The sequence below is a fragment of the Polypterus senegalus genome, chromosome 2, assembly GCF_016835505.1.
Source record: "Polypterus senegalus isolate Bchr_013 chromosome 2, ASM1683550v1, whole genome shotgun sequence".
NCBI lineage: Eukaryota > Metazoa > Chordata > Cladistia > Polypteriformes > Polypteridae > Polypterus > Polypterus senegalus.
The window spans coordinates 304,836,668-304,852,148 of NC_053155.1; the positions used below are offsets into that span (position 1 = coordinate 304,836,668).

The 15,481-nt window shown below is 38.4% G+C and overlaps 1 protein-coding gene across 5 annotated transcripts in view; it reads right to left on the minus strand.

The window, feature by feature from the left end:
• robo2 (roundabout, axon guidance receptor, homolog 2 (Drosophila)) overlaps window positions 1-15,481 on the minus strand; it is a 748,943-nt gene that overhangs the window by 154,229 nt on the left and 579,233 nt on the right. For all 5 annotated transcript variants that reach the window (XM_039745871.1, XM_039745870.1, XM_039745867.1 and 2 more), the window contains exons 15-16: window positions 12,584-12,815; window positions 65-189 (exon numbers count right to left, since the gene is read on the minus strand). In XM_039745871.1, the coding sequence (XP_039601805.1) occupies window positions 65-189; window positions 12,584-12,815 (357 nt within the window). The remainder of the gene's footprint in view (window positions 1-64; window positions 190-12,583; window positions 12,816-15,481) is intronic.

Genomic DNA, 15,481 nt, shown 5'->3' on the forward strand with positions numbered 1-15,481 from the left:
GCCCCCGACACACTCGCCCGTGACAAGTTGCCATGCTCCAGCCCTCGATGCCTACACACTGTACCTTGTACTCCTGGATGATTCCATTCTGGTGTTCAGGAGGTGGGGGGTCCCAGGAGACGCTGATGCTTGTGCTGTTATGATTTCCAACCATCAGGACAGTGACAGACTTTGGAGGAGCACTTGGGGCTACAGTAGACAGATAGACCAAACAAAATGAAGACATTAATCCAGTTGCTGGAGCATTAATTTTGCTTAAATAGTGAAAATGTAAAGCTACAAAGAAGCAAAGTAACCCTCCCTACAGGCTTGCATATGCATGAGCTAGTTCAGCCTTGACAACTTTGAAAAATGCCTTTCCGAAGAGGGGCTCAGCAGCAAATTAAATGAAGCAGGTAAAGGATATGCAAAACTAATAAACATCTGCATTTTTATTTGTAAATTCTGTCTTGCGCAGAGTTAAAAAAGCAGTGTAAACATATGCTGTGTTTGCCGTCTCTGTAGTGCTGTCACACCAACAGCTGAGGTTGTCCTTGTGGCCACTGATCTGTCTTTTTATTTTTGGAAACGGCTTCACGTTACAAGTATGCAACTGTATTAACTGGAATTACATAATCCTCACTTTTTTTCCCCAAAAAAAGAGAATTTGATCACACAGCTAATTCTTCTAATGTTGAGTTCAGCTGCTGGGTAAAATTGACTATAATGTTTTCCTAATAAATGATTCCTTTCATCCCTTAGTCAATTTTAAAAAACTTTGCCATCTGTGGACAACTAATATTTTTTTCCAAACCTGCTTATTGTGTTCATAAGAATGAGCGCTTCACAATCCTTTTTGATTTTTATATCCGCCGCCTCCTGACTCACCGGTACAAGAAAACCCCACATAAGATGGATGGGGATTTGGGACAGTTTAGCTAAACAAACAGGCTTGATGGACTGAATGGTGGTCTCACATTTGTTAGATTTCTTATATTCGTATGATATAACCGTTTGGTACAGCTTAATGTCTATTTGTTATGATCAGGGTTGAAATTTGAGGTCTTATAGCCTTTTCCTGTTATGGAAGCCATTTAGTGAACTGTTGTCAGGATCACATCCCACATTGCTAGGGGCGTGGTCTCTGGGGTCGTGGCCTTGAATTAATCAGCAGATGGTATAAAAGGTTAGCCTTTTGCAACCTGTGCCTTATCTGATCTGCAGAATAAACCTTCTTCATCTTTTTGAATTCTCCTTGTGATTATTTTTTGACTTGCCTGGTTTTACATGGTTGAGAGACATGGATGCTATCCAGTGACCTGAGACGAAAACGGGACTCCTTCAGTACTGTGTCTCTTCAGAGAATCCTTGGGTATCGTTGGTTTGACTTTGTGTTGCTCATGGAGTAACGAATGAGGCACATTACCTGCATTGTGTGGGAGCGTCAGTTACTGCACTATGGCCATGTGCTGTGATTCCCTGAGTGGGTTCCAACTTGCAGGATCCACATTATTGTGGACCCGAGTGGCTGGACCAGGCCAAGGTGACACCCACATAAAACCTGGCTGTGGCAGATAGAGGGTCATTTATGGAGGGTGGGACTGGACCGCATTGTCTGCCTGGGGGGGTTGGCAACCAGGATCTCGAGCTGTTTCATCATGTGGTGGGTACGGCAACTTGCTGTAATAGTGCATTCTCCCCAACCTGACCTGATCTAACCAGCCTGGTTTTCAACATATTGCCTGATTACTGACTTTTTACTTCGGGCAGCACGGTGAAGTAGTAGTAGTGGTGCTGCCTTGAAGTTAGTAGACCCGGGTTCGCTTCCTGGGTCCTCCTTGCGTGGAGTTTGCATGTTTTCCCCGTGTCTGTGTGGGTTTTCTCTGGGTGCTCCGGTTTTCTCCCACAGTACAAAGACATGCAAGTTAGGTGCATTGGCGATCCTAAATTGTCCCTACTGTGTGCACTTGGTGTGTGTGTGCCCTGCGGTGGGCTGGCACCCTGCCCAAGATTTGTTCCTGCCTTGCACCCTGTGTTAGCTGTGATTGGGTCCACCAGACCCCCATGACCCTGTGTTAGGATATAGCGGGTTTGACAATGACTGACTGATTTTTACGTCATTTCTGGACTTTGGTCGCTTCATTTTATTTTTGTTTTCGTTTGTTTTGCCTTTTGCATGCATCTCCCTGTTTAACTCGAGAAACTAGTTATCTGTTTTCCTGCCGAGTCAGGACACTAGTTATGCAAAAGTCATACTTTTTGAATACCTCCCCTCTATTTTAGGCCCTCTAGACTTCATTTTTAGTTCAGTTTTACACAACATTTTGTGCAGGAAATTACACCCTTATGATGGAGATCATAGCAACAATGATCAGAAGGATTTGAAGATGTGTAAGTCACATCAGACGACACCAGTAAAGGGAGACAAGGGGTCAAAGTTACTCCTTTTCACAAAACTTTGAAAACATGGGGATCAGTAAATACGTGGAATGTGTTGATCACAAATATTCTTGATTCTTTACCAATGGTCCTGTTCCTCTAACTGACATTCCCAGAAGGTTAAAAATGACAAATTTCAAACATAAGCTTGTTTTAGGCTACTTCAAGGTCAGTAATTACGAATATGGTGTTATTTCTGATTTTTGATCTTAACTAGGGACCTATTCCTTATCACATACAAGGGTGGCAGCTACAGGGCTCAAATGATGGCAATCCCAGACCAGACCAGGGGCAGCCTGTAATAACAATCCTGCAGACCACCCAAGGACAATTCTGCCTGGGTCCGTGGATATCTCTTCTGGTTCTGGGCTGATGACATCACTTCCGGCTCCAGACCCAATGACATCACTTCCTCCACCCCACTTTAAAAACAGCATTTTGCTAGCCATGAATCAGGTCTGTTTTGGACTCAACTCTACCGTGAAGACTGATTGTTGATTTTTACTCTCTTAAGTATACGGGGTGGTAACCACAAACCTTTTTCTGAGTTCTTCTCTTTTATTTACACCCTCTATGGACCACTATCAGTGGGTAAAAAAAATGAGAAATTTCTATTACGATTAAGAATATGTAGACTTTGCGCGCCTAGGGGACAGTTTAAGGGCTCAGGTGGCGGTAATTCTCTGCCACTCCAAGGGTTGGCGCTATGTGATAAGACCTTCTCTTTCCCTCCCTCTGCAGACCAGAAGATTGACAGCTTTTCCACCATGGACGTTACTTCTGGTGTCCATCTCCCTGGACCAGTCTATTCCTGCCAGAACATATCACAACCAGAAGCTCCTCCATTTTTTGAGTTAGACTCCATTTGAAAAGACGTTACTTTAACGCTCTGAAATCACGTTTTGTTTATTTCTGAAATTCAGTTATATGGGTTTTACCCCAGGCTTTCTTATTGTGTCTTCTAGTTCTTACAACATTTAACTTGAACTACAAATTTTAATACTGTAAATACTTCACATAACTATTCTTGTTTATTATGTACTTCTACCTATCATTCCATTTCTTATAAACACCCTGAATTAGGGCGGCTTATGTTAATTTAGACTTTTTCCTATATAAAAGTTCTGATGGATGGTGCATATCCCAGCAGTACTGAGTGCAACTAAACCTAAACAAGATGATGACTCATGTAGTTCCAGTTTCCAATAAGTTGCATTTGCACTTCTTTACGTTGCTGGAGAAACTTGCAATATTTGTCTGGATACAGGAAGAACATGCAGGCTCCACACGGACAGAGACCAGGCCAAAATTTGAACCCTGGACACGTAAGTGGTGATGCAATAACACCAAGTGTACCAACCTTCTTTTTATTTTTTGAACATATATTTCAGTTATTAATTTAGATTCCATTTTCTATGCTGTTCAAAACATATTATACAATTTGGATATGATTTTAATTAATTTCTGTCTTTAAGATCAGCTTTATGAAGCTTAGTTTTATTTCTAGAGCATTTTAATTATTAATTTGCTTACGCCTTTATCCAAGGTGACTTACAACATTTATGATACAATCAATGCTAACTCTTTTCCTTTTCCAATTGGAGCACAGGCAGGTCAGGTGACTTGTTTAGGGTCACTCAGTGGTGTCAGTAGTGGGATTTGAACCCACAACCTCAGGGATTCAGGCCCAAAGCTTTAACCACTACATCACACTGCCTGCCTAGAAACCTCTTTTAATTTCATGCTTTGCTAAACATTTTTTTAACATTACGCAGGAAAAGAAAAAAAAAAAAAACGCTAACAAAAACCAGCTTTTTCTACAGTAGGCGTTAAGACCCTCACAATTTTCCCTGAATCCTGACAGGTCAATTATTCCGGCTTTCAGCCTTTTCCTACAGATGTGCTGGTCCACAGATTGCTGCTCATCTTTTCAGGATGCAACCGAACAAAACACCATTTATTTCTTTCACTAGGCCATGGAAGTTGAAGATAAATGACCAGCAAACTGTGACAAATAGCCTCAACAACGAGAACAACAAATTCTGTATCTAACAAGATGGGTTTTTGGAGCTTCTTAAAGTGGAAGTTGGAAAATTGAATCTCCCCAGTGACATGATGTTAAAATAATGGCCTAACCATCATAGTCAATGTCATACAAAGTTAATGCTGGGAATGTTTAACTAGAAAATTATGCATACAAGACCCCAATGCCATTTGTTACCATGTAGAGTGAGCAAGAAGCTGCTAATAAGTACTTAACTAGATGATATATAACTAGCGTAATAGAACCATGCATTATATACCGATGTCAATAAGAGAGCCTCTTAGGTTTACCGGCAGCTCTGAACTGGCCGTATGTGCGGGAGAGAGCCTCTGTCTATGGTGGCTTCCTGCTTCGAGCTCAGTGCTACCAGGATAGACAGAGGTCTCCCCGTAACGATCAATTAGATTACATGGGTTTAAATGATAAACTATATGCAATTATTAAAGCAAGACAATGGATACTATAGCTGCAACAGAAGAGCTACCTACAAATAAAATCATCCATCCATCTTCTTAACCCATACATCCAGGGCAGGGTTGCGGAGCAGCTGGAGCTTATCCCAGCAATCAACAGGTGTAAGGCAGGATCAAAACACGGACAGGGTGTGAGCTCTTCACAAGATAGACGGCTAATATAGCATCTCCAATCCACCAAACCTGTATGTCTTTGGGCTAGGAGGGGATGAAGCCAAAGCACCTGGAATTAAAACACTAGGCTTCTGGTTGAAAGTGCTACCACTGTGGGGCCCAAATAAAACTAGATAGAATGAAAGAGATAGATATGAAAGACACTGACAGATAGATAGATAGATAGGTAGATAGATAGATAGATATGAAAGGCACTATATAATAGATAAGATAGATAGATAGATAGATAGATAGATAGATAGATAGATATGAAAGGCACTATATAATAGATAGATAGATAGATAGATAGATAGATAGGCACTAGAAAGATAGATAGATAGATAGATAGATAGATAGATAGATAGATAGAAAATGTATTCTGTAATAGAAAGAGAGAGAGACAGACAGACAGACAGATATGAAATGTATTCTGTAATAGCGACAGACAGACAGACAGATAGATAGATAGATAGATATGAAAGGCACTATATAATAGATAGATAGATAGATGTGAAAGGCACTATATAATAGATAGATAGATAGATAGATAGATAGATAGATAATAGATAGATAGATAGATAGATAGAAAATGTATTCTGTAATAGAAAGAGAGAGAGAGAGACAGACAGACAGACAGACAGACAGACAGATATGAAATGTATTCTGTAATAGTGACGGATGGACGGACGGACAGACAGCTAGACAGAAAGACAGACAGACAGATAGATAGATGTCTTTCTTTCACATAGCTGTACACTGAAGTAGAATAATAAGAATCCCCCATTGGGAAGAGATAATGAAGGTCAAATCCTGCTTTAAAATCTGACTGGATCATGCTGTCTAAATCCTAATTGCATTAATATAATTTAAGAATTTTAATCATCCCCTTAGCAAACTACTTCTTGGTACAAGTGCTGCTCTTTTAATTAATTTTCAATGTTTCAGCTGTAGGCAATAGAAATATGTATTACGCACAAATGGCTTCAAATTGAAATTGTTGACAATGAAATATTTAACTTTCCACTTTTCAGATTTTTATTGACTATTTCTGAGGTATTATTTATAATATAACATACCCAATCCCATTTAATTTGATTGAAGGTCATGGCAGGACCAGATCCTACCTGGACATGAGGCAGATATGATGTCCAGGATGGGACCCACTCACAAACACTCCCACACTTGACAGTCTGCCAGTTTAGTATCCCCCATCAACTTAAAGTACACTTCTTTAAGGATGTGGGAGGAAAGCCACAATAGCAGTACGACAGCACACACACACACACACACACACACACACACACACACACACACACACACACACACACACACACACACACACAGATTTATCGCAATTCTATACAGTACAAACTAAGACTGGGCACAGGAATAAATTGAGGATGCATGAAGAAACAGTCGAAACCAATGTTTTATTGTTCTGTCATGCAGTTGTTATAGTAAAGTCAGATCCTTCCTTGTGTGAATTCACCTTCTCTTTGGATCTCTTGATCCTTATAGCTGGTGAATATCCCGGTGTGTGGTCAGAGCCAGGTCTGGATGGGATGCTAGTTCATCTCAAGAGACATTTATTAACACATACTGGCCAATTTAGTGCAATTAATGAGCTTTTAGGAAATGGGAAGACACCTATGAACCTCGAGAAAACCCAAAAGGGCACAGAGAGATAATGTCAGTCCCCCTCAGACAGTGACCAGGCAGTAAACTGATAAAGCAAAATTCATAAGAGCCAGGGGACTGTTTGATAGGAACGTAATGTGTTTAGATCAATGAGACATTTGTCAATATGTTGAAATAGCCATGTGTTTATATTTGTTAAAATAACAGTTACTGTTTCTTAGTTTGATGATTAGAAATCAGAGACAGTTGTGTTCCTGCTGTAGAACTTTCTACAATATCTATTGGCTGCACATTTTTCAAATGATGGCTTCGGAATGGTAACAAGGTATGTACAGAGCTTTAAGCTGATTCAAAAAGTAGTCTATGAATGGCTAAAAAAAGATAGTAAACCTTTATTATAAGTTTCATAGAGGCAGGGTAAAAGAAAAAAGGAAGGCTGGCATGACTGACACACTTATTCTTCATGTCCACTTCTGAACCTAAGAAGGCAGAAGTTATCAAAGAAAATTAAAAAAACAAAAAGTCACATTTCAGAATCTTAACTTGTCCAATGGTGAATTTGTAGCATTTACTGTCTACCAAATTAATTTATTTGGAGGATGCTTTCTTTATGAAATAGACAGAAAGTAGTATGGTATAAATTCAGCAAGCAGCTCCAGATCATCAAATAGATAAACTTCAGGGAATGTAATGAAGTGAAACAGAATTCAATAAAATGTGGTGGGCTGCAAAATAAATCATTCAGGGCTGCTGACAAGGTAGAGCAATATGGGAACATCACTTGATGTGGAAGGTGTCTAAATTTAAATGGACACTACAGAAATCTCATGTAGACGATAATACAACTGCAGAGTCAGCCTGAAAAGAGAGCTCAGCACTGCGAGCTTAGAATTACCCCAAATGATACAAAATGAAAGGAAGATGTATTATGGGGGGGGGTGAGGGGGTCTTATTGATTTTTTTTTTGTTCCAACCCAATTTCTGAATATTGCTATTGCTCAATGTATTATTTATTTATTCATTTGTTTTGCTCAAGAAACATTTTTATGTATCATTTTCATTGTATTGCTTGTTGAAATTCTCCAGCCTTAATCATTTATTTTAGTCTTAAGCACTGGCATTGATGGTTTTAAATCGCTTCTTATTAGCTACAAGATGCAAATGACAAAGGAGCCAGCAATTACGCCTTACTGTGTGTATTCATCATGAAATATCTTTAATAAAAATAAAAATTCTGGAAAGAAACTAAATTGAAAACTGGGAAGAACTGAGAATTACTAATCTGCTTCAGGCAGCCAATTGTCTGGATGATATCCTTGGAAACTAAATAATCTGCGACATAAGACTGACCCGACATGGCAGAATGAAAGCACTAGCAGGCCACACGATTAAATAAGATCTGATATTGGAAAGGAACCAATAAACTGAAGTTACTATGGCCCCTCAGGCTTAACTTTGCAGACCTCTGACCCAGGATATTTGCTATTTCATACAGTTTAGTAAAATACGAACGCTTTATCTTTTCAGATATATATTTTATTGCAATCATTTATATTTGTCCATGTTACCACCTGGGGATATAAGTTACATTAACCTAGTTGATTTGTGTTACTTCAGCAAAAGAAATGATTCGCTCAGTTACCAACACTCTTATGATGAATCATTTTGGAGCTAGAATTCTGGTGACTTCAACCAGAGGAACTTTGGAAGAAATACAATTTTGTTCAATTCATGTTCCATTGGTGAACACAACAAGGTGGGCTTGTTCTATCCAAATGTAAAAGTCTTTAAATGTAAACCTGTGGTGCAACTGGGAAGGTCTGACCACATCTTACCGCCAACTACAAATCTGATATCTGATAACACAATATATATATATATATATATATATATATATATATATATATATATATATATATATATTCTATATGTATAAAATCCAAAGCCTAAAAATGCAACTATTTTGTGCAACGATTTTATGTCACGCTTTTTTCATGCTTTAAATTGGACTTATTTTAAAACCTACATATATATATATATATATATATATATATATATATATATATATATATATATATACTGCATGTTTGGTTTTAATTTTGATCGAGTAAACTTTCTTTCACAGCAACAAACTATTAAAAAAGATCTATTCATAACACTGATGTTTGTATTTAGGTGATTTAGTTAGCTGAAGGTCGAGTTACGATGACCCATTGCATACCACTTTAGTTTTCACGTGATTTTTCCTGTCATTTAAATGAGTAATTTTTTTTTTAAAGTTTTTTTATCTTGAAGAATGTCAGTTTAAGCAAATGGATCATTTATTTAGAATACTCATCGAGCATAGTGGACCTCAGTTTAACAGGAATACCTTTCTTTTACATATGTATAGAATTTCATGAATTTGACTTTGATAAATAATAATTCTCCTTTTGTACATTTACAGATTTCACTAATATTCTGGGTGCAACTGGGGTTTGGGCGCTGAAGGCATTGGGGGGTGGGTTGCCCCCCTAGCATATATATATATATATATATATATATATATATATATATATATATATATATATATATATATATATGTGTGTGTGTGTGTGTGTGTGTGTGTGTGTGTAGTGCCTTTCTAGTTGGGTATAATAGTAAACTCAGAAGTAAGCCTCAATGACACAACTTTTTTTTTTCTTTTCTTTGCTTTGCTTTGGGGAAAGCAGGAACAGTGATATGATTGGTGCAATTTACTTTGTACTACCAATCAAGCTGTAGGGCGCCAATAGTACTCCAATGATTTTTGTTTTTCTTGATGAGGTGAGAGGAAGAGCGTGTGGAGACAGAATGAGATGGGGGAGAGTGTTGAATGAGTGTGTAAGAAAAAAATAACAAAAAGAAAAGAGAAAACTGCTTCTAAGGCTGAGGAGAGGGCAAGAGCGAGGAAAAAAAAAGACGAAAAGTTTTTTTGGTGGTCAGTGTTTTAAACGTGAGAAACATTGAGCAGGTTTAGCTCATTGGAACGTGGATGAAGAGGGGAACTTGGCTTTGAAAAAAAAAAGCGGATGGACAAACAAAGAGTCGGATGCCTATATTATGGAAATTTGCTGTCTAAAGAAAATACAAAAAAGGGAACGCAAATAAATTCCACATCAAGACGAAGCTACTGGCATCTATCCAGACGGTGCTGTGAGAGTCCTATGTTTCACCACGGAGGTAAATGTGAAGTGCGGCAAAAGTTCTGGAAGGACACTGTGAGTACTTGTGGAGTTGTGTACTGCATATGAGCTCCAACTAAGTGCGCCAATGAATTATATATATATATATATATATATATATATATATATATATATATATATATATATATATTGTTGATTTCTGTGTGTGAACCTTGCCTGTGCTGTAACTCAGACAAATTAACTGAGTTAAGTTAAAATGATAATCTCCCTTGAGTGGCATGTTTAATAAAAATGTTTTACTATTATTTTTTTGTTGTTTCCTATCAATGATTGTGTGGAGTGCTTACATGGTGGTTGCATTCAAACAATTAATAAAAGGGGTGAGTGTTTACAAATCATTACTTTGAAATATTGTAATAGCAGGGATATACATACAGTGGTGTGAAAAACTATTTGCCCCCTTCCTGATTTCTTTTGCATGTTTGTCACACAAAATGTTTCTGATCATCAAACACATTTAACCATTAGTCAAATATAACACAAGTAAACACAAAATGCAGTTTTTAAATGATGGTTTTATTATTTAGGAGAAAAAATCCAAACCTATGGCCCTGTGTGAAAAAGTAGCCCCTTGTTAAAAATAACCTAACTGTGGTGTATCACACCTGAGTTCAATTTCCGTAGCCACCCCCAGGCCTGATTACTGCCACACCTGTTTCAATCAAGAAATCACTTAAATAGGAGCTGCCTGACACAGAGAAGTAGACCAAAAGCACCTCAAAAGCTAGATATCATGCCAAGATCCAAAGAAATTCAGGAACAAATGAGAACAGAAGTAATTGAGATCTATCAGTCTGGTTGCTTTGGGACTCCAGCGAACCACAGTGAGAGCCATTATCCACAAATGGCAAAAACATCAAAAGACCCCAGGACAACGTCTAAAGAACTGCAGGCCTCACTTGCCTCAATTAAGGTCAGTGTTCACGACTCCACCTGGGCAAAACGGCCTGCATGGCAGATTTCCAAGACACAAACCACTGTTAAGCAAAAAGAACATTAGGGCTCGTCTCAATTTTTAAGAAACATCTCAATGATTGCCAAGACTTTTGAAAATACCTTGTGGACTGATGAGACAAAAGTTGAACTTTTGGAAGGCAAATTTACATGGCGTAAAAGGAACACAGCATTTCAGAAAAAGAACATCATACCAACAGTAAAATATGGTGGTGGTAGTGTGATGGTCTGGGGTTGTTTTGCTGCTTCAGGACCTGGAAGGCTTGCTGTGATAGATGAAACCATGAATTCTACTGTCTACCAAAAAATCCTGTTCGTCAACTCAAGCTGAAGCGATTCTTGGGTGCTGCAACAGGACAATGACCCAAAACACACCAGCAAATCCACCTCTGAATTAAATAATTACACTCCATCTTACATATCAGAATGCCTGACACGTTATATTCCAAATCGTAACCTTAGATCTTCAAATGAGTGTCTCCTTATAATTCTAAAAGCTAAACTTAAAAGAAGTGGTGAGGTGGCCTTCTGCTGTTATGCACCTAAAATCTGGAATAGCCTGCCAATAGGAATTCGCCAGGCTGATACAGTAGAGCACTTTAAAACACTGCTGAAAACACATTACTTTAACATGGCCTTCTCCTAACTTCACTTTAACTTAATCCTGATACTCTGTATGTTCAATTCTTCATAATAACTATTCATGGTGGCTCTAAAATCCATACTGACCCCAACTCTCTCTTCTGTTTCTTTTTCTGGTTTCTTTGTGGTGGCGGCCTGCGCCACCACCACCTACTCAAAGCATCCTGATGCACCAACATTGATGGACTGAAAGCCAGAAGTCTACGTGACCATCATCATCAGGTCCTTTCATGAAAACCCTAAATACAAAGAGAACTGTTTGACTTATGTTAGGTAGATTGCCCAGAGGGGACTGGGTGGTCTTGTGGTCTGGAACCCCTACAGATTTTATTTTTTTTCTCCAGCCTTTGGAGTTTTCTTTTTTTGTTTTTTCTGTCCACCCTGGCCATCGGACCTTACTTATTCTATGTTAATTAATGTTGACTTATGTTTATTTTTTATTGTGTCTTCTATTTTTCTATTCATTTTGTAAAGCACTTTGAGCTACACTTGTTTGTATGAATATGAGCTATATAAATAAATGTTTTTTGATTGATTGATTGATTGATTGATAATATGGGTCCCACCAGTGATATTCCATCTAATGACACAGGTAACGTGCCAGTTCTATGGTGAGAGGGCTGCATATTTATGGGTGGCATGCTAATATGTTGTCATTTGTGTTTCGTAAGTCTTGATAAGACCAAATAAAGTGTTTCTTAAGGTCTTCTTAAGTAGCGGTAGCTGATTAATATACATATATACTAGAGATATTCTAATTCTTTGTCACTGGTGTTTTGTAAGTCATATTAACACCAACACCAGTGTTTGTTACGATCACCTTGTAATGCACAAAACGACTAGCAGATGAAACATAAGGTGCCCCAAAGCTAATGAGTTGCCATTGGTACTTTGTTTTACTTAGGCCAAAGAAACTCTACTTATGTACCTGTGTAGTCCACCTGCAACTGATGCACCTGGGTAGTCCACATTCTAAAGTGTCACCCAATAATAATGAACATTTTCTCTGTTTTTTGCGGGAAGAGATTAATTCATACCTTCTTCAGTCGTCCGCGCAGACTTGGACTCACTATCCATACCCTGGAACTCATTAAAATACGGTTGTACTTTGATCTCGTATGCAATGCCTTTCTTAAGGTTGGACAAAACGGTGCTTCTCTCAGTTGGGATCTTTACATCTGAACTCTGCCAGCTGGAAGGTGAAGGAAGGCCAGAGGTTTGCCGGTACATCACCCGATACCCCTGGATAAACTGAGACTGCCGGTCCACCTGCAAAAACAGCAAAGTATAATGTGAGGCAAGTCCTTTGAAGTTTTTCCACTTGTCAGTAACACACATGACCAATTAAGTTAGATGACCGTATTAAATGGCCTGTTACTAATTCAGCTATGCTTGATTTCACATCCTGCATAATTTATGTAAGATCTGTTATGTGTTAGTTTTTTTTTTGTGCTCCTTTTCCCCATCATTTCTTAATACAAAGATACAATCTTATGATTGCTTCAATTTACGCCGAGGTAAGCTCAGCAGAAAATTAATCACATTCTGCTTTCCTCATTGCTAGCTAATCCACTTCCAAACATTTGACAGACAAAAAGGAATTGGAAAATACAAGGACCGTACGCGAACTGCTAAATGGCTAATTACCCATAAAGTTATCATCAGGGAAATATTATAAACAGAATGACATCTGGGAGGAAGTGTGTTATTTATTCCTTCTTTGCACATATCAGTGACAAAGACATCGGCACTCAACAAATCAATTCTGCTCCATACTCTAAACCAGTTTCAATTTTTAAGCATCTGTCAAGCACCAAGGCTTTTGAACAGGTTCAGGAAAGAAGCCTGGCTGATTGCCGCCCTGCAGTCAAGTTAGAAACCTAAAATCATGTTGATGCAGAATTCTGCTTTGATGTGAAAAATACTCAATTACAAAAATAAATTGATATTGCCATAATTCAACTCGTTAGCGCTTGCTTCGACTGCAAAACTGAATATAAAGAAAGCATCAGTACCACCCAAAAGAGTTGAGCTGTCGGGCGTGTGTCCAGTGACTGATACAACGCACCAGTAGGACATTGGCTGGGGGTTTTACTTTTCATAGGTGGGTGGATTTTTTTTTATAAACTTTGAGCTAATTTCTTTGGTTCCTTCACAAGTTAAAACAATTAAAACAATCCACTATTGATACTACAAAAGGATTTTTTAAAATTAATTTAAACTTACTCCCTTACCAGCATGCCCTCATTAACATTATGCCAATTTAGGAAACGCAAACAATGAAGACTTTCCAAAAAACTCGATAACAATTTTTTCCTAAAAAAAAGGTTTTGCTTTGTAAAAAGTGTTTAGTGATTATGATAGACAACTTGCAACTAAACATAAATAAATAAATTTCAGATTGACTGTATCACATAAGGAATTTGGGGAGACATGAAATGAACTTTCATTGAAGTTAGTGTGTTTAATCGCTTAATGCTGCTGACACATTGCAGTAATTCACATGAGCTGAAAATGTTTAGCTGTTGATTTCAGATCGTACTCAGAATCTGATGTTTATCGTTACAGTGCCCAACAATGGTTGGCTAGTGTTGATTGATGGATTCCGCTTGTCCTGATACTGCTTTTCCATCGTGGCAATGTCCTCTAGAAACCTTTCACCATCTTCATTATCGACTGCACCAAGATTAGCAGGGAAGACGTCCAAGTGTCAATGCAGAAGACAAATCTTTGGTGACATGTTGCACGTCATAGTTTTGTATACTTGAAGCATCAACATCATTTGCTGTGAAATTTCTCAACGACATCCTTCTATTGCATTCCATGCAATTTCCTTGTGGCCCCACTAGCAGATCTTCAATTCACTTCTCATTGATGACGTGTCTGATTTGTTCACTAACAAACATGCCTATTCTTAATCTTGGCATCAGATATTCATGAAAACATCTGTTTCTAATATCGATTCCTTTACCTTCTTTATTCATCACTTTCATAAAATGTTTCATCATTCCAAGTTTTATATGAAGAGGAGGCAAAAATACATTTGTTCGGTCAACAAGTGGTTTATGCGCCAAACTTTTCTGCCCAGGAGCAGCCAGTGTTTTCACGTTTCCACTCCTTGTACTTGGTGTATCCAAGTTGCAGTCACAGCAACAGTGTCACTACTATTAGATCGAATTTCTGCAAGTGACATGACCTGATGTTATATTTACAGCCCGAGGTGTACAGAGTGAAGAGGAAAGGAGACCGGTAAGATATACGTTTTGTTTTAACTAGGCCAAAGGTTAGTGTAGATGTTTTAACAAACAGGCAGAGCTGAAGCTCACAGGGCCATAAGGGTGTGCCCGTGTATTTCTGGATTGATCGGTATTATTGAGCATGTTCATCCGAGTATTATTACGTGTTTTAACACTGAATACTTAAAATTTGTTAGTGACGCTTTCCCCTGAAGAAAATACGTTTAGTCCTTCGTGAAGTAAATAACATCTATCCCCGATCTGAACTCCCAATTAAACACTGGCTGCTGTGTCACCAGATTCCACTGTTTTAAAATGTTTTAGCAAATAACTAGATTAAAACTTAACAGGTACTTTATTAATACATTTCTGTTTGCACACACAGCCCGTTCTTTTTTGCTTGGCTGGGCGAGTGAACCATGAAAATGATTAGCGCACCATACACCCCATGTGCTTTTTGCCTTACACCCAGTGCTGCTGCGATAATCACTGGCTCCCAGTGATTCTAAACCGGCCTGATTAAATTTGCTCCTCATCCCATTGTCACATGCATGGTGCATAGGGGACAACTTAAGGGCTCTGAAAATTATAATTCCCTGTCACTCCAGGTGGTGGCGCTGTGTCCTAATGCCTTTCTCTACAGACTGGAAGACTGACGGGTATAACACCACTGATGTCAATTCCAGCATTAGTCAGTCA